This window comes from Meleagris gallopavo, chromosome 2 (genome assembly GCF_905368555.1).
Source record: "Meleagris gallopavo chromosome 2, MGAL_WU_HG_1.1, whole genome shotgun sequence".
Classification (NCBI taxonomy): Eukaryota; Metazoa; Chordata; class Aves; order Galliformes; family Phasianidae; genus Meleagris; species Meleagris gallopavo.
Window position 1 is genome coordinate 56,433,776 of NC_139405.1, and position 20,685 is coordinate 56,454,460.

The 20,685-nt window shown below is 36.5% G+C and overlaps 1 protein-coding gene across 1 annotated transcript in view; it reads right to left on the reverse strand.

Annotated features, from left to right (window-relative positions):
- The window catches only part of ENPP1 (ectonucleotide pyrophosphatase/phosphodiesterase 1), a 52,281-nt gene that overhangs the window by 12,737 nt on the left and 18,859 nt on the right, over positions 1 to 20,685 (reverse strand). Inside the window, exons 5-16 of the mRNA XM_085217284.1 lie at positions 20,547 to 20,607; positions 15,248 to 15,345; positions 11,483 to 11,562; positions 10,182 to 10,301; positions 8,995 to 9,104; positions 7,767 to 7,832; positions 7,393 to 7,465; positions 5,709 to 5,817; positions 4,181 to 4,312; positions 2,651 to 2,682; positions 1,503 to 1,630; positions 435 to 504 (exon numbers count right to left, since the gene is read on the reverse strand). Of these exons, the coding sequence (XP_085073410.1) occupies positions 435 to 504; positions 1,503 to 1,630; positions 2,651 to 2,682; positions 4,181 to 4,312; positions 5,709 to 5,817; positions 7,393 to 7,465; positions 7,767 to 7,832; positions 8,995 to 9,104; positions 10,182 to 10,301; positions 11,483 to 11,562; positions 15,248 to 15,345; positions 20,547 to 20,607 (1,079 nt within the window). The remainder of the gene's footprint in view (positions 1 to 434; positions 505 to 1,502; positions 1,631 to 2,650; positions 2,683 to 4,180; positions 4,313 to 5,708; positions 5,818 to 7,392; positions 7,466 to 7,766; positions 7,833 to 8,994; positions 9,105 to 10,181; positions 10,302 to 11,482; positions 11,563 to 15,247; positions 15,346 to 20,546; positions 20,608 to 20,685) is intronic.

A 20,685-nucleotide genomic window follows, 5' to 3' on the forward strand; every position in this document is an offset into this window, starting at 1 on the left:
AAAGACAAAAGAGCAGTAAGGCAGTGGAAAGAGCTGCCTACAGAGGTTGTGCAGTCTCTGTACTCAAGAGTTTTCAAGATTCAACTGCATGAAATCCTGAGTAATTTTGTCTGATCTCACAGCTGACTCTGCTTTGAGCTGCAGATAGGACTATGAGACCTCCTGAGATCCCTTCCAATTTGAATTCTCTTGTATTTTATGATTCCTATATTTGAAGATTTGAAAAGATAAGTTCTCTTTTCCTGTTTTTAATGTTACAACAAAAAAAATGGGCACATCTTTATATTCTCATCAGCAGAAGTCAAACCACTGGGGCATGGATTGAATAGTGCCAGATCTCAACAATAAATAAATAAATCTCAAGCTTCAGCAACACAACGTCCTTAATCAAATGATGCTAAAAACAAAAGCCAATGTAAGTTTTCAAACCTTACCTGCATACTTGGGAAGCGATTATCTGAGCCATGGAATCCACCTGTGCAACTTTTAATCTCAAGTGGTTTCCTATTAAAAATTCACAATTTATATAACTCACACTTTACAAACTTCATCAGCCTAAAAAGCATTCAGTGATGCACTATTTACTTGTTATTTAAAGATTTTAGAGGTTTTCCACAGGGAACAGAAAGTCTTCAAGCTCTAGAAAAAATGCCTTTTGAATCCTCTACGAATATTATTCCTCTGGAATTCACAAGGGTCTGTCTTAGAGTCACTCAAAGTCAAAAATCAGATGATAAGTAAAGAAAATATTTGTTCTTAGGCTAAGAAATTCACTGGCATTTGAGTAAAAGAACTTTAGAATACACAAACAGTTATGTACATCAGAGAAGTCAGCTGGGCATCTTATAGTCTAGTAAAAACAAGTCTCAATATGTCAGTTCCACATACATTATTGAAACATGTTTATTTTCAGAAACTCAAACCTGATTTGCAAGACTTGTACACATTTCAGTATTATATAACAGGACTTAGTGAATACATAGGCTGAAAGCCCTAAAGTATCACAGAGGTGTTTAAAACTGTGTTATTACAGCAGATGCCATTATTAAAGGAACTGTTAAGTTCATTGGTCAGAATATGTAATGTAATCACTGAAAACAGTATGTTCAGTATGTTCAGCATGGCTCATTCACATGACTGCTTCAAAAACAGCAGTTACACACATGCTTACCAGGACTCACTTTGGAAATTCCTAAAGCATGGCAAGATGTTCATGAGACAATGGGGACCTTAGTTTCTAACATCTGTGATTAAGCATTTGCACTACCAGCACACTCAGCCAGGAAAGTATCCATAGCTGTGAGATTAGAATTCAGCCTTCTCAGGTGAGCACAAACTCACCTGAAAAAGCTTGGCTTCTCTTTGCAACATCTCTTTGCTAAGACAAACAAGAATTCTAGGCTCCAATAGCTATCACTGAACTCTATACACCTGGAAGTCAAGACTACGAGAAAACAATGATATCTTTGCTGTATAATCAAGTACATAAAACTGTAACTTACCTAGCTAGTTGCCATTGAGAATTTAAATAAAAGTGCAGTGGTTCAATCCGGTCATTATTGGCATAATGGAAACGCTTGGGTAGAAACTGTTTCATATAAGCTTTGAAAGGCTGATTTGGTTCTATGCACTGAAATATTTAAAATTAAAATATAAAATGCACATTCAATCACAATTTTTTTTTATTTCATGCAGAGTTCTTAGCACTTCTCTCACAAAGGCTCTGCAATAGTTTCTTCTAAGAACAATGGGACTACATCACATTTGGAGTAACAGGACACATAAATATTAGTAAATAAATAGCAAATACTAACTGGTTTTGCAATCAACAGTTATTAAAAGAATATTTATATGGGATTATTGATATAATTTACTCTTGTTATTTTTTTTTACTTATAGCCTACAATTGTACAGAACCAAACTGTACACTGAGACATTCAATTAAGCTGAGACATTATGATACTTTCAAGTGGTAGGAGAGTATCCAGTAAAATAATTCTATACTTCTGTAATATTGGAGTCACAGATACTCAAATCAGGACAATCATTTTATTCTGACAGCTTAGGATCCATTCATTGTTAAAAAGAACATGACTGCAACAGTAGAACTTTGAATTCACCTATGCAAATAGCTTAGCTCTCACTGACAGCGGTGTCAGCACAATAACAACACAATAACAACAGGTTATGGTGCAGGCATGAGAATAGAATCAGGAATAGCTAAGTTCAAGTTGGAATTGACAAAAAGATATCACTATTCAACTAAAAGCTGTTTATCAAATAGGTGTGAGCAAGCTAATCTTATGCTCATCCAGGAAATGGAGTTAAGATTTACATTAATGCGGCCTTCAGCCAGCATGGTCCAGAAACACAAGTTCTGAAGAGCAACGTGATTATAGCATTAGGTAAGAGTTAGTAAAAACAAATGAAAACAAAACCTTAGTTAATACATAACCAGATACAGCCATATGATACCCTAATAAACTTTGGCCTTCTCCTCTATGGAATTACTTTTATGTTGTTAACTTTATAGCATGTAGAAAGTCACTGACTCAAAGTCCTGATGTCATTTCAGCAGCCTAGAAAATAGTGGATGCTATAAAATGCCTAATAGAAATAAAGCTAGAACAGCAGATAAGACAATACTTACTGTGAGGTTTCTGACAATGCCTTCATAATTAACTGGAAGAATCATATGTAAGAATTAGTCACCTAAGTTAAAAAAGATCAGATGTAAAATGAAAGCATCTTCCTTATGTAATTTAATTACCTCAATTTCAAAAAAATTCCAGAACAAAAGCTATCTGTGGCAAAACAATCAAACTATTGCTTCTATGAAATTTTAGTTCACCTCCCTTGCTTACTTACAGCTTTACATTTTAAACATTATTAGCTACATCAAAAAATAATCAAAGAAGTATGCTCCCACAAAAAAAAGGCAGCTAAGTGCTGTGCTAATTAAGCTAGAGTTTTTCTGCTTGCTAATAAAACTAAGGAAAAAAAGAAACAAAACAGTAAGGACTGCAGTCTTGTCTGGCAAACATCCTTAGCAAGAAAAGCCAAGTGCAAGTTAGCCAAGATTTGGATTCTCCGATTGAAGCAAAAAGGGGACATTATATCATTTAGCTTGACATTTTGTGTAACAGTGGAACATTAACATTTCACACAGTTACTCTGTCCTAAGTCTGATATTCAATGCTTGACTGAAGTACATAAAGGATTGCACTTGCAAGGAACCATTAATAGTTCCTGCAAAGATACGTGCAGTGCTACAAACACAGCTATGTTACTTCAGGAAAACAGTACATATATCAATAACAGAAGATGCTCTGCTTTTCTTCCTCCTGAACTTGTTTATCCAGACAGAATCTGGAAGTGCCATTGACTCCCACATTCTCCAAGGAAACATTTAAAGTTGTTTAGAATAGCACCAAGAAATGACATAAACAGAAATAAAAGTTACTGGTGTTAATGCACACAAGCTTTAATGAGCTTAGAGAACAATGGAAAAAGCATGTCTTCTCTGAAAGAAATATGAAACATGAAGGAAACACTCATGTTCTACTTTTAGAACAGTCAAACCCTGCAGATATCAAGAGTTCCTCTGCAATGTGACTGCATAATAAAGTTAAAAATTTGTAAGTATTCACTGATTTTTACTGAAGTGGAATATCTTCTTTTACAGTTTACTCTGCTGACCTGTTGTCAGGCCATTAGGAGAAAACCCATTTTTTCATAACAAGGAAAGATAATTCTTATAAAATAATATGTAAAATAAAGTAATATTTGGGGTTTTTTTTGTAAGTCAAAAATAAAGCATATTATACGTTTATACACGTATAAACTGGTAAATCACTAAATAAGGTAAGATATGATGGAGGATTAGGGAGCTACCTTGAGATTTGATTCAAAGGGATGTCTGCCACATAGCAAGAAAATTTGTAGTCGTTCACATGCAAAAGAAATTTGTAGGATTTGTGCACACTTTTGGTCCTACAAAGCAAAATGTTCTTTAAAAGCATGTGTGCACCACTCACTATTTTCCTTTCATTATTACTCAGGTTGTCCCCAGCTGAGCTTCACTCAGGTTTACCAGTGTATTATGTGAATCTTAGGTTTGTATTCAGAAAGCACTGAAGTGTATAACCAAGTAATAAAAATGAGTTTAACAACTACATACAAGAGAAATACTCATCTGGAACATTATTAGGTCGAAGGCGAGCTGCAGGACCAGGCACTAATACGAAATCTTGAACGTTGTCCAGATAGCTGTTCAGATATGCTGTTTTTCTGCAACTCCCTGCTTCCATTCCTGCACAAGGAAGTATATTTCATTTAAAAATGAGAATATCAAAACGTGGAGTGTTCTTACTGATGAGACATAAGACATAAAACTTAAGCTGTAGAAATCACATATGCAATATCTCAGGCCTTTTTTTTTTTTTCTTAAATCAGCAATACCAAGACACGTGATCCAAGGTTACCACAATACACTTGTACATAAAGTGTAAAACATCACACATCATATATATATACCTATCTATAGCCACTTCTTCACCCAGATAGTCACTCCAACTGAGTAAATGGACAAATTTTCTCAAAGGGAAAGAAATCACATGTGTCTAAGAACAGTGATAATGATGAGACCAAATATTGATAGAACAACGGGCTTTAAACTAGAAGAGGGGAGATTTAGATTAGATATAAGGAGGAAAGTTTTTACTCAGGGAGTGGTGAGGCAGTGGCACAGGCTGCCCAAAGCAGCTGTGGGTGCCCCATCCCTGGAAGTGTTCAAGGCCAGGCTGGATGTGGCTCTGGGCAGCCTGAGCTGGTAGACGGCAGCCCTGCCCACAGCAGTGGGGTTTGGAACTGGAGGAGCTTTAAGATCCCTTCCAACCCAAACCATTCTATAATTCCATGATTCTGTGATTCTTAGTCCAATATCCTACCTAATTGTGTTTCAACTGATGCTTAGAGAAATAATGTGTAAGCTTATCAACTATGGACCGAACTCTCATGTTGTTCCTTAGCAGTTTCCAAAAGTCAAAGGGACTTCAAGCTGCATGCTCCATTTGAACTCTTATATTGAATTACAGCTCGACAGGTTCATCCTCCATTTATTTGTTAGATGTATTTTAAACCTGCATATATATTTGGCTTAGATCATTCCCAGTGACAATGAGTTCTGCAAGTTGGTCCTATGCTGCATCAAAGTGCACTTTCATTTGTCAGACACAGTTGAAAAAACGGAATGGTGAAAGATACAACTTTTTAGCTCTTGTTATAGAAATAATTAAAGAAATATAGAAAAGCTACTACAAAACTAAATCCAAGTTTCATATTCACTGTTTTTTAATAATGGATGAGGTAATTAACAACTGAAACGAATACATGGCATTGATTTTTACTTCTTCAGCAATTCATAGACCATTGTGTAGTGTAGTTAAAAGAGTAAAACAAAACCTGTTTTTTTTTTTTAATTCATTTTTTTTACTTCTCTTACCAAGCGGCCCTCCCTGTGCTCTTCACTTCTTTTCCTAACACTCATAGCCTAATTCCCACCTAAACTGATTGTCTCTTATGCCATCTTCATAATATAAAACATATTTTATATGTTAACATAACCAGAAATATGCAAGAATAAATTCAGAATATGACTTTATAAAAGCCTTTCAAAATTGTGACATATTTTATATAGATAAATTTACCATGATCTGATATAAAAATAATGTTCAGGCATTTGTGCAAGTTCATTTGTTTGAGACCATCCATCAGCATCCCAACTATAGCATCCACTCTCTGCAATGCCAAAATGACCTGCAAGGAGAAAAGTAGGCATGTCAAGTATCTTAAACATTTTAACTGAAAAAAAAAAAAAAAAAGCCAATAAGTAAGTAACAATTAAAAAAAAACAGTGAACTCCACATTTCTAGAGAGAGGGAATAAATTTAAACTTCAAAAGTACGTCCTAATAATAAATAAAAATCCCTCCATTTGAGGTGAGATGCAGTTCAGACACAGGTGAAGGACATAGGGCAACTAACCAACTATGCAGCAGCCTTCAAACTCACAACAGGGAGCGCATAGAGGAGGAACATAAGAAGGTGCAAAGTAAAGGAGGAAATTTGAGGACAAGACAGTGAAGCATTCTCAATATCTCATTAAAGTTGCTTCTTGTCTATTTCCACTTCTCTCAGTTTCGCATCGTTCATATGCATATTTTTTGTGTCTGTTGAGAACAGGCTCAAGAGGTATAACTATCATGCTAAATGGAACAAGAGTCTGAAGACTGCCTAGGATCTGCACTACTCAAAACTACCTCTATCTACAGAAGAATGGCCGTATCCCTACAGCTCTTGGTTCCAATTTTCTCTGCCCCTCACACTGTACTAAGACTAAGCTACGTGTTTTTGTGTGTTTTCTCAGTTAAAAACATTTGGAAAAAAATCAGATTACAGCGTGTGAGAGCAGTTTTAAAGTATGAAATTGAGGATGCTTGTCAATTTACTAGGGGCACAACCAAGGACTACAAGGAATGCCTTAGAACACAAGTGCTGGTGGCAGAACACCAGAGGACTGAAGCCAAGCCTGCAACAATCTGCCTCAAAATTCCCATTTGGAACAGCCCTGGCGGCAACTATCCTTGAAATTACCCTTGAAAAAAATCAAGATATCTGGATAGATTCTCAAGCTTTATAAACATTCAAAAAAAGATCTTGAATTTTTGAGAGCTTTTTCCTTTGCATTTTTCACTTCAGTTTGTAAAAATAGAAAGCCACTTAATACTCTTGGAAACAGAAACATTGATCATTCCCAAAGACTTCTTACTTATACAACAGATATATTACAGCCTGTGATATCTTCCCTTTTATTACTTTTCCCAAGAAGGCATTAATTCTAACCTCAGGGAGGTAAGATTCATTTAACCTTTGAACAGAGACTGGGAGTAAGTGATAGATAATCATAACGTGAATGTTTATCCACCAAAATTGGACCATCACCACTAAAACCTCTGTTTTTGACAAGGTGAAAGTATATAATCTTTGGTAGTGTTTCTGTTGCTGTGGTGGGTTTGGGTTTTTTGAGGGGGTTTTAGTTTTCTAAATTCATCATTCAGAATTAGTATCGGACAGATAAAACACCACACAATACATCCAAACACACTTTGGTGATTAAAGTTATTGAAAAAAATAAAAATATAAAAATTAGACTTTCTAAATAGGCTGCTTATTACATGTTATGCATCAATGTTAATTACGGACAAATCACCTATTTACAAATTTTTTTTGTAATAAGTATGCTGACTGTGGTCTTAGTTAATCAAACACAATTTATAAAAGCTTTATTGTATAATCATATCAAAACTTGAAATTAAAAAAAGAAATTACTTACTCCACTGCTTACTGGTCCAAACTTATGGCCTGAGGAATCTGGTTCTTCTAAATACAGAGTGTAAAAGTGTGGTCTAAATCAAACAGTATCAAAAATGTAATATTTTACATACACATTGAGACGGCTTGAAGAGATTATATTTCAACAATGGATACAAAATATCAGAAACAACTCTATCATTCAGAGGCAGGACACATTAAAGGAAAAGAGAGGAATGTAACAGTAAAAATAGGTTTCACTCATAAAAACAGGCTTGCATTAACAGTACTTTAATGTTGCCAGAGTAATGTTTAAGACTATTTAAAACAGAAATCATATTTACAAAGTATTTCATTGCAATACCACTGGAACAAAACTCACAATTGTATACCTACCTTTCATCTTCAGGTAACTGCAGCCAGCGAAGAACAGTTACCACCCTTTCTTCAAAGGGGATTGAGCTGTATGAAAACAACAGAAGATCAACTATATGTATTTCCAAGATGTACAAAATTTTAGTCACACATTTTACAAAATCAGTGTTCTTCTGAAGAGAAATTTGTATTCAATGGGATGGTATTTATGGATATATAAGAGAATGCAAGTTTATCTGTGCTAATTTTCTGGGATTCTTCAAGAGTTAATAACCTGCTCTAAAGTTTGCTTAGTCAATGTTCTCCCCACTGACTGCAGTCAGGTTAGCATTCAGCTCTCAGTATTGCTTGAGTTCATTTTACAAACAGAATAATTGATCTAAAGTTACAAAGACACACGTACGTTTTCATTTCTGTATTAAGTTTTGAAAAAGTCTTAGGTTTGGATTTTGTTTATATAGTTACAGTACAAGTTCTCATACTATGTCACAAAGTAGATCATCATATCAATTTCTGAAATAGACCAACAATAAGCATGTTGACCTGCAATAACACAAGGCATTCACAAAGTTAATAATTCAGATACCTATCACAAGTTTAGCTGAACAAGTCACTAAAGAAAAGTATTGATATTAAGTCAAGAATCAGGATTTCCATGCTACATTAAGGATCTAGGAAGACAGAATGATCCTATGAAGACAGAAATGAGAAGCCTGGTTTCTTGGAAGAGAGTTGAGATTATTACATAAATGATGATAACTAGATTTATGTAGCATTTTCACTAGGCAGAAAATGATTAATTGCAATGAAGACCAATCACAGAATAAAATATCTGTCACTGGTTTAATGTGAAATATTTTGAAAATTTGCAGTGAAAATAATTTTACATTGGAACAAATTATCAGTAAGATTTTAGTTTTCGTGGGCCTGATCTATTCATGTTATGAGAGATATAGATTGAGTATTTCTAAATACACACACAGAAGACTTGTATAAACAAAAAGTAAAACAAATGAAAAAGCCAGTACTTTTTCAAAGCTGTTTTTTTCCTTACCTTTCCTTAAAATGTTTGCTGAGGAATGACAAAACAGGTAGACAAATAATCTACAGTGAAATGGAATTAAATGGGGCCTACTTTTCTTCCATACTGTGTACAACTGTTAAGAAATGCAGGAAAACTTCTATATTTTTTCTGGGATTAGTCCCAGTTAAAGTAAAATATTAATCCAAGACATGAGACTGTACATACCTATTGTATTCTTTATACAGATCTGGAAAAGTCCCATCAACTGCTACATCTGATCCAGGCCAGAAGAATGTACCTGCTTTCAGACCTTGGTACATAGCTGTTAGCCAAATCTGCAGGAGAATAATTGTCATTAGTGGATTTCACTCAACCGCAAACGACTCCCACCACCTCTGCACATTCCAGAAAGATGAAAAACTAAAAAAGTAAGCAGAGCATACAAGACAGTCAATTTTGGGTATCACTGTTATCTGCAGTTCCAATAAACAGTCCCATCTGATGCCTTATTGCAAACACCTGTATCCCGCTTGCTGATGCACCAGGGGGAGCCAGGACAGAAGCAGGAGCTATCAGTTCCCACAGCTAGAAGCGTGAACACAACAGCAGAACCATGGCTGAATACCATGAAGCAGAAATGTCTCAAGAACAGTGCAGTAAGCAAGGAGGAGCAGGAATATTCCAAGGAACTATGCATACTGTGAAATATAGGAACAACAGTTAGGTCTACTCTCTTAATTTTACTACAAATTCTATGATTTACAGGTTGTTTTTTTCCTGCTTTCAGTGTATTTTTCCCATCTGACTCATGCACCATTTTCTTCTCCACAGTCTGCAAAGTCTAACTATTCTTTCCTCCTCAAAAAATCAGTCCTCCCACTATTATTAAAAGGTTGTATCTGTTCCTTTCCTATTCTTCATGCTAGCCCTCAATCAACCTTTCCCATACCATTTCATTTTGATGGCAGTCTCAGCAGATTTGCAATAGGAGTATGACTGAACCACAAGGTTTTCTTTTAGAACTGTATCTTTAGACTCAATAGTAATTTGGACAGAATACAAACCTTCATTACTGCTTATTACCAAAGCTAACTGGCCTGTCAATTTCCTTAGATGAATTAACTGTAAACACACTTGACATTGAGAACAGAACAAATTCTGGTATCTTCATTAGTTATTTTAAACTATTTTCTCCTTGGGGAAAATTCCACTGAAGTTCAACAAAGTCTATTACGCTGTTTCATTCCTAATCCTGCGGCTCTACTATGGCAATTCCTAACCATGCTGAGTAACCCTTCTTGGCTGACTTGAAAGTACCCTCTGTACTCTTTCAACATCACTATGTAACCAAGTGACATTAAATAATATGAAAATACACTGCAGTATGGTCTCAGCAGTGCAGTAATACTTACAGGCTGTCCTTGGTACCACTCCGGATTAAATTTTTCTTTACTTTTAAGGGTAAAGTATGCATTTCTTTTGAGGTCATACATCTTGTTATCAATTATACCATGAGATTCAGGATACAGTCCCTGTAAAGAAGATTAAACCTTGTTGCAATGCAATAAAGAAAAAGAACCTTGTAGCCACACAAATAGCTGCCTGTTAGACAAATATGCAAATCAAATAACTATGTAACCTTATTCCTTCAGTAACTCAACTCCCAAATTTAAAATCAATACCTTTAATTGCAACTAAGCCTTGTCTTTTAATTCTTCACTGCTTCTCAGTTAGATAAGAAACATAGTAATGATAAAAAGTAGGTATTTCAAATGAAAATTATCTGTTAGTGGCTGAAAGCTCCAAATAGGGAAAATGACCATGTAAACAGTGAAAGAAGTTCTCTGAGTCACCAGCTGCTAGGTAGTTTGAAAAGACTTACTACTCTGCTTTCATACAGACTGGCTTCTTTTTAGATTAAAGGATGTAGTAACAACACCATTAGGGCCCTCATAAACATCAGGGCCTGCTAATTTTCACAATAATAGGCAGCTGAGATGAAGCTCTACACTGTATTTAGAGATACTTTAAAGTGGCTGTAGAACATGATTAATGCCTCTAATTGCATATTCAAACATGGATATTTGGGAGGAAACACAATTAAAAATCTCATTCCTGTTGCTCCTGCTTGCTTATCAAAAGAGTCCAAAACACTGGGAAGAGAAAAAAGAAGACACAGATCCTCAAGTATTTAATTGAATTTTAGCTCTCACATCATGAAAATAAGAAGGCTTTGCTGGATTCCAGCTCTGCATCCAGACTTGAAAATCTTCTTTTTCTTTTCTTTAAATGAACATTAATGCAATGTTCAAATCTTTCATTTCATACTCATCTTTGGGTAAGATCAAGATGCCTTAAACAAGTGGAACAAGGCTGCCTTCATACTGAAGAAAGAGATCTTCAATTAGTGGAAGTATTAATACAAATTAGGAGTTGAAAAGCGACATGACTTTGCACCTATATGGGAATTTTTACAGCTGGTATTGGAAGAATTCAATTACTTAATCAGATTAGACCTAACCACTTAATCATAGTGCTATGTAATGACTGTTAATCCAAATTTTGTAGAGTATAAAAAACATATTTCCACATTCTTTAGGCAAAATCCAATAATTTTAACAACCCACACAAGAGAAAAAACACTGTTGACTTGGAGACAACTTGATAATAAAGGTTCTTCAGTAGCAGAAACACGATACACGTGAATACTTACTGTGACGATGGAGTAGTGATTGGGAAAGGTTTTTGAAGGATACACTGGTCTCATACTGGAAGTGTACGTTCCACATTTCTCTAGAGAGAGGGAAGAAGGCAAAACAGCTAAATTACAGATGAAAAAACCTCAGCAAGTTTTTATCACGCAAAAACACTTTTTGTTGTTAAGTTTTTTTTTTTAAATGATGCTTCCAAAAAGTTTTCATTTTTCAGAATTCTGGAGTTAATATCTCCTGTTTCTTCCCACACTTTTATACAAGTGGAATGAATGGTTAGTAATACAAATTTTAAATATTCCTAATGACTAACTCCAATCGTCACATGAGCAAGTCCTTTTGAAAAGCACATGCATAGGTAAGAACAGAATCATTAGAGTTGGAAGAGATCTCTGAGGGCCATCTAGTCCAGTTCTTCTGCAATGCACAGGAACACCACAGCTAGATCAGGTTGCTTAGGGTCTGATCCACACTCACATTTGAAGCCTTCAGGATTGGAGCATCAACTACAACACTAGTTAACCTGTTCCAGTGTCTCACCACCCTCACTGTAATCAAAGAAATCACTCCCTCCAAAGTTGTCCTGCTGAGCAGAAGGTGAAATGAGCAGCTTTAGACTAAACTAACTCCTTGAGAGCTCTCAGAAATGAAATAGCTGATGCACAGTGGTGTCCTGGCTCTCTCAATCACCTATCAAATCACTTTGCACTTTCTTTAATTATTTATTTAAATAAGCTCTTATTCTAGAATAAATCTCAAAGCTTCCTCTATCTTGATTAAAAGAAGATTAGTGCACGGTCTTTATTATTTTGAAGATACATCTTCCAGGCCAAAACAATTCAGCAGTTTACTCAAGTTAGCTGCCTAGATTTCCACAGGCAAATGTATGGGACCTGATTTTCGGTAAAAAATAATAGCCTTCATTCATTTAAATTAATAATAATAATAAAATACCTAACACTAAAAATACAATGTGAAAACCAAAAACATTTCAATGGATGCTAAAGAGCCCAAAGTAATGATCCTATAGAAAGAAGACCACTGGATCTTCTTTACTCACACTCTGGGTCACATATATACTTATAAAAGAGAACAAAAAGATTGATAACACAAAAAGCTTTGTTTCAAAGTACTTAGAACTCATGGGACTGGGGCTTTGGATTGAGTCTTAGTTGAACTAATTTATTTGTGGGAATTAAGATAAAAAGAAGCCAGCAATAAAAACCTTCTCAGATTACACAGGCATTCTCTTTACCTTTGTGTTCTGAAGTAACAAATAATTAGCTGTGCTTCTTTGGTACTGGTTGATGAATTTCAACCAACTGCAAATCTGTTGTTGATGCTGTTTTCGTGAACAGCAGTTACTGCCTCTGTGTGGGTTGTTTTGTTGGTTGGTTGGTTAATTTTGCTTTAAGTTAGAGAAAAAATACACTCAGAACATGTTTTGTCCAAAACTCAAGAGTTTTTTTTTTATGACACTTTCCATGAGTTATCACTCCTATTTTTGGTTTGTTGTCTTAGTTAAAAACTGAAGACAAAAGGATTTATTTTAAATTATGATATCACAGTGGAAAAGAAGCATGTGAATATGACCTCTCTGAACCTCTGTGTACACATAATGGTTATGCATATGTTCCCCAAGAAGCCTCAGCACTATTCTGAGTACCCCACTTTCAACAGACAGGTGTGGGTGTGTAATAAATCTTGCTAAATGTGAAATTATGATATTACTTTATAGGCTTTTATTCTACCAAGGATCTCCAAGGAGACAAGGAGAGTTGTACTGTAGGTATGTCTGAATTAAAAATATAGCCATTATCTTCTCTCTTCTATCAATACTAGAAAGCAAGCAAGCAATACAACTGAACACTGTACTTGCCATTGAGTGTTTGAAAGGGAAAAATCTGGGGATTTAGCAACACTCTAATTTAAGGAAACTGTAAGCAGTCACACTAGATAAGATGGAAAACTGTTCATGGTTTCGTAAGTGCCATCATTCATAAACTATAAATGTTTTAAACCGGTCCTTTTAAGGGATAACTACGAGCTTCAGAAGGATTCAGCACAATCTTTTAACAGTTGCCAAGCAATTTATTCATTATAATTTTCAGTCTCCCAGAGGGGGATAGACTTCACTACCCCTTGTAGCACAATAAAATACTGTAGGAATATTTATGCCCTCACAGAAATGACAGCTTGCACCATTTTCAGTGACCACAGATGGATGGGATGCCAGGCACATGGAGACTTGAAGGCTCAGTGTCATATGATCTACTCCCTAGTGAAACCAATATCTGATGACTTTTCTCTTACAGAAGGATATTTGCCCCGTCTGAGCTTTTCAACAACTTTACTGAGGAAAAAGGGTTAGAGAGCAAGGTTTTGTAAGGAAGACCAGGCTGATTAGTCTCTATACTGTATTATAAAGGACTATCAGCTTACAAAAAGTGTTCCAGAGTAGTAGAAAACAGTAGAATTAACATAGAAATAGTATTTCTATCCATATTGTTTTTCATTTTATTCTGTCTGAAACATTATTAGACATTCTGATTTTAGAATCTTTAAACAATCTGATTTTTGATCACCAAAATCTCCATGGCTCTTTGATGAAAACATTGGAAGATTCCTTTGAGGCAACTGAATTTCTTAGTAGTTAGAATTCATCATGGATTCAGTGGAAACAGAAATACAAGCTTATAATGAAAGTCACCAAGAAAAGTTGCACTGTACCTAGGAACTGAGAAACTTTGCATATAGAAGTGGACTTGGCAGCCAAGAAGTCCTGCAGATGCTTTTTGACACCACTGTCTCATATCTCAGTCAGAGCTGTAACACTGATTACAGCCAGCATCTCCTCTCAAAGCCCTTCTTATGGTGAAAATTTCAGTAACTGCATCTTATGAAATTTTTTCAAAGCCTCATTTTATTCTAACAGTGAATAAAAAAAAAAGCCAAAACCTCAAATACATCTGTGAATTGTTATGCTCCGGAATAGATCGAGTTATAACAACCACTGTAAAAAGGCAAGTATTTTTACTGATTTATTTTTAGTCAAACTGAAACCAGTCACACCAGGTAGTAATTTATGAATGACAACAAGATTGGCATATTTTTCAGACAAGAAATGCCACCATTCTTTACAGACCAAAGGCAAAATAGAGACAGGAAAAGTAAGGTTACTGAGAAACTTCAAAGTTCAGTAAGACGCTACACAGTCCACAGAAAAAAAAAATCTGCATTTATGAAGCTCTAATTTTTTCTGAAAATGTTTGCTGAAGGTTTTCTCAGATTCATCATAATTCTATGCCACAGTCCAGCCCTTCTAAATGATCTGTTCCTAGTATCTTCCTTCTTTTTTTTTTTTTCAAACAAAAGGAAATGCCTTCTACCTCATTTTCTTCAAAGTCATTCCAGCTAAGTATGAGACGCTATGCAATGCAGACTAAAATGTGAGCCTACATCAAACTCACAGCAGAAGCGTCTGTCTCCTAAATACTGCAAGGGCTGCGTAGCTGTTTTTTTTTAAGGTTATACTGAAAATCCAAAGTCCAGACAAACTGTTTCTAATACTCTCTCTTCTCCTTGCCCTTCCACCCCCCAAAAACTCAAGTTCTCTACAAAGCTGTTATATAAGGCAAAAACTTGACTTTTATGCAAGATTAGTGAGGATTTTTAAAAGTAAGAATAGCGGCATCTACAGAAAAACAAAACCAATGGGCTTTTGTGGTAAGACAGCGTGATATTGCTTAGACAAGAAAACTACTCACGTAATTTGCTAATAACAGGTAGAAGTCCACCCCATGTCTGCAAATATTCTGCTCTGAAGCCATCCAACGAAAACAGTAACACCGGAGATTTGTTAAATCTGTATAAACAGAATATCAAGTATTAAAAGTAAGACTGAAAAATAAATTCATATCATTAATTTTAAAACTTTTCCCAGTAATGTTAGACATGTTCCTTACGCGACTGTAAACCAGGCTGATAAAGAGAGGACTACAAACCAGGCCCAAGCAGAAAGGTTCGCAGGCTGGCCTAACAGCAAGGAAGATATCCATTGCATCCCCTTTCTTTGCAGGCTAGCATAATACCCTGCCTGAAGAGGCTGAGGTAAGGTGCACAGACACATATGCACACCCCGTGACAGAGCCTAACTTCACAAATATAAAAATAAAGTACAAGCCAAGATGCTCACACAACCCATCTAGGTTCTTCTATACTCTATCCTCAAGTCAGCCCCACTGGAGCATCACCCAATTCCTTCCATCCCCAGGTAAGAAAAGGGAAAGAGAAAAGGCAGTGGTAATCTGTACCTCTCCTTTATTCACTTTGCTCCTCTACAATTTGCAATTTACTTTTTTCTCTTAAAAAAGAAAAAAAAGCAATTAAAAAAAAACCACCAAAATTTATCTTCTGACTATACAAAAGTAAGAAAAATCGAAAAATCTCATGTACAGGATATGTTCAAACATTTTTCCTTTCATCTTACAAAGATTATTTAACCAAACAGAACTGAACCACCATTCCCTCTATACAGCAAGTACCATCAATCTCAAACCAAAAAATGCGGCCCTACAACCGGAACACTGTAACAATATTTCAAGCCAGAATTTGGCAGGTAAATTCAGAAACTGATTTCACTGGAACTAGCAAAAACAAATTCTCCCTTTCCAGTCTCCACAGTACCTACGTTTTTCAGCCTTGATTTGTTCCCAGCTTCAGCCCTGTCCAAACAATTTCTCTCCAACTGTAAGCACTCAAACCACTGCATCATTGACAGGAATAGACATCAGTAATTTCTTCTCCGAAGAAAAATATCCTTACATTGAACCCATATAGAGAACATGCGAGGCTGCCAAAGCATTGCAGTCCAGCAACAAAGCAATCACTGAAAATATAGTTTTGCCTAAAATAAATGAACATATAACTTAAGCGCCAATTGCAAGCTCATTTTTCCTTTTACTGTTTACAAATTGTAAAATGGAAATTTTTAAAAAAACTTTATTGCACTTCAGTTTCCCAAAATAAAACAGTGATGATAGAAGACAAATATTACTTGCAAAGTGTTGACAATTTCCTAAGTGACATACCACACAAAAAAATCCAAACCACCATTTACCCTGACAAATGAAACATTTATAAGCCTTACTTCATTTTAAAACAAACGTGACTGCATTAACCTGAAGATTAGTCAGACAACCAGAACGTGTCTATCCAAAGAAAATTTTAATCAACAGGTAGAAACTACTAGAAAATAGTTCAGCCAAAATGACTTCTTTAGTCAGAACCATCATACAGCCTACCCTGTCTCAGAACAAAATAAACTATTAAAATGTATTTGTAACACGTGATTGTAGCCTGATTTTCATCTATATATCATCTGTAATACCATCTTTTGGAAAGTTTAATAGAGATAGCAAGCTAGGAACAAGAAATGTATGACCATCAAGGCCAAGAGTAAAGTCTCTGGTGAAAAAAAGAGTAAGAAAACTCTTCACCCGTTATCTCTTCACCCATATTATGGGCATTTTTTTTTCTATCACAGGTTTTGATCACTTTCTCTCAATTCTTTTTTTTTTTTTTTAATTGATTCTCTCCAATGAAAAAATTTCTAAAAAATTTCACTGCAAATTTCCTGCAATAAAATATGAATTTTGAGGCAAAGTCTGTTCAATATTACTTGCTTACAAATCTAACTAAAAACCAAAAACTCCTTAGAAAGGGACTTGATAATATTGCGCCTTTGGCATTTACAAATAAACCAACTACTGAGTATATGTCTTAATATGTCTTAAATCCAGGTACTGACCACCTCACACACATAAATCAGACTTGACAAGATAGGCCATTGCTACATTTTGCTTCTTGTATCCTCCACTCATGCTGAAATTCAAATAGTTGATGATCTATCCTGTATTCAGGGAAGCACAGCATGAAAGATTACGCTAGACTGTGTTCTTTGGAAGAGCTCCAGTGCAATTCCCTTTGAGTAAAACCCTAATTCACAAACTGACCTAAGCTCAGTTCTGAGATAAATCAGTGATTTCATTACCTTCTGGTGGTATCTAAGCTTATACTTGCTACTTTCAAAACGTGCTATCACAAGCCAAGCAGAGGTGAGAGTTCAGAGGCCCAAGTTTTGGCCCTGTCTGTGATTCATGCTGGCTATGTGCAAGCTGTACGACAAGGCTATTTCACAGCACTTGGATAAATACGTATGCCACAGCTACATCCTGACTCCAAGTTAAAGGAAATGCAGTGGTAATTATCTACTCCTATAAACCAGCTTCTATGGAAACATAACGCAGGCAATACAGGCTTGCTGTGGTCTAGCAGGTTCACCAGCCAGTATGGCTGAGGGAACTGAACTGCAGACAATGCTGCCAAGCTGACCTGCTTCTCAGCCTGGTTAGACCACAAAAATAACAACAAAAGCTAAACATCGTACACAGAGAAGTTCTATAGAACTCTGCCTATACACTGTCATAAAGTACCTGAAGTAAAACTTTCTCTTTTCCATCAACTGTATGTAGGTTTCAACAGGAAGAATAGAGATTCAATTATCAAGGAGAAAGTAAATAATGAATGGGTTTCTTCCAGCTCACTGAAGACTCCATCACTTCTCTGGGCAATCTGTTCCAGTGCCTGATTACTCTTTCTGAGAAGAAATTTTTCCTAATATACAGTCTGAACCTCTCCTAAGTGCAACTTAAGGCCATTACCTTTCATTCTATTGGTAGTTACTTGGGAGAAGCCACTGACTTTCACCTCATCACAGCCTCCTTTCAGGACAGTTTAGAGAGCAATAAGGTCTTCCCTGAGCCTTCTCTTCTCCGGGCTAAACAATCTCAGTTCCCTCAGCTGCTCCCATTAGACTTGTGCTCCAGACTCCTCACCAGCTTCACTGCCCTTCTCTGGACCCACTCCAGGGCTTTGATATTTTTCTTGCAGTGAGGGACACAAAACTGAACACAGTACTCAAGGTGCAGCCTCACCAGTGCCAAGTACAGGGGACGATCACCTCCCTGCTCCTGCTGGCTACACTTTTTCTGATACAATCCAGGATCCACTGGCTCTCTTGGCCACCTGGGCACACTGCTGGCTTAAGTTAGGCCTGCTGTCATCTAAGACCTCCAGATCCTTTCGTGCAGCTTTCCAGCCACTCTGCCCCTAGCTGTTAGCACTGCATGGAGTTACTGTGACCAAAGTGCAGGATCTGGCACTGGTTCTTGTTGAAGCTCATATAATTATCTTCATTTGTACTTCATTTAAAGCATTTGAGCAGTCTAACTGAAATCAGCAAATTTTCTCAGATTCAGCACATCAACACGTAACGCTGCAACACTGCAGTTTTTATCTCCTCTGCACTACATGAACAATCCAATTTGAGCCCAGAAAACAAATACATGAATATGTACAGAATCAGAACCAATACCCTGAGACCAAAAACCAAGTGCTAAGCTCAAGTCAACTGTGCTCTTGCTTATTCTGCCACAGGAAGAAGTGATTTGTTTACAGACTTGTCAGTCTGGGGAGAAGCCTGTGTGCTAACAGTCTGAGGTGAGCTTTCAGTAAACACTGCTTGATTCAAATTTGACCACACATCACCCTTTCCTTAGCTGGGTTTTATTGCAACATTTCTGGGTTTGCCACAATTGAAACAATTTTAGTAAAGTAACTATGCATTCTTTCCATGGGCTGAATAGGAAAAAAATAACAAAACAAAACAAAACAAAACAAAAATCTCCTTAAAACAAGTTAACCACCAGGAGTTGCCCTATGACATTTACACCATTAACTGTGGATCTGCGTGAGGCTCTTGTTTGTTTGCAACTTAATCAGCATCCTAGGGTCAGTTTCCAGCACACAGCCCTACACTAATACTTCAGAAGAGGAATTAATCACAAAAGCTTCCACAACTGGCTGGCAACAGCTTTTCTATGTAGAAGCTTATCAGGGACTTGGACTTAATGCAAAAAGAACCTCCAGTATCTGTCTTGAAACAGATTCTGAAGTGTCAGTTTGCTATTCTGAATCAGAATGGAAAATGCTCATTTGGTATAGAAACATTAAAAAAAAATACACTTTGACAATATTATAACTCAGATAAAGATAGCATGATTTAAATACTTAAGTCAAAAAGAGTAACAACAGCAACAAAAAAAGTTTTACTTTGCTAAGTATATTTCCAGCACATCATTTCAAAATCATCAACATTTGTTTTTGACACTTTTCAGACAAGAATGTAGGTGAACTCAACTCATTCCCACAGCATATTTTCACTTTCTTTTCTAGTGAAACACTTTTCAGTCACAAATGGCTAAGTCACTTCTCTTAATGCCTGATGCACCCAACAGCGGGGTGCAATCAATTTCAGCTTTACAGTTAATTTGAAGATCCCACAGCCAGAACATTACACAAAGTGCAGCCTGACTCTTTTGCTGGGAACTGTGCTGTACTATTTGAGCTCACATGCTGGTCCCATACAGCTTTCAGGAGCAGACCCCATGTGGAACAGACCCAATGATCAACAATCCTATTGGAGCTCACATGGAAGCTTTTTATGCCTTCAGAAGAAAGTAGCTCAGCTAGCTTGCTAAAAATTCTGACCTAGTGCCAATGACACTGGGACAATGATCTGCCCATGTCCTGCAGCTATGGGGTTGAAGCAGGCATGGGTGATGAGGAAGAGAGGAAGTCTTCAGACTCTGAGACTGCCAGGTGGGTCCTCTGAGACTGGGTATGTTGGAGCATGTTTCAAGTAACAGTATGGCTGGCACAAAGAAGGGCTCCTCAGAACATACACACAGCTGTGAGAGATGGCAAAGTGTGGGAAAAGATATACCCTGCAAGTCAAGCAAGTGCTGGGATATGTGAGTGCTGCTGGGATTGAGCAACCCGGCTTGTTAGTATGCACAACCCAATATTGTCTGAATGGGTGTCCCCAGCTGCCTGGCAGTCTCTCCTACTATGAGTAAGAAAGGCAAGCAGGTCCCAAGAAGGCACATGAAGGAAAATAATCTCAAAAGCAAAGAGCAGAGCTATGCAAATACACAATATCCTCACCCTTTTGGACACTGAGGTTCAGTAATGTCCTCACATTCTTCTTCAACCCAGCTTGCCTCTCCTTAAAACAAATGAGTGCAATTTATTTTTCAAGACAGTAAATTACTTTATTGATCAATGCAAGTTTTTTGCTTTATAA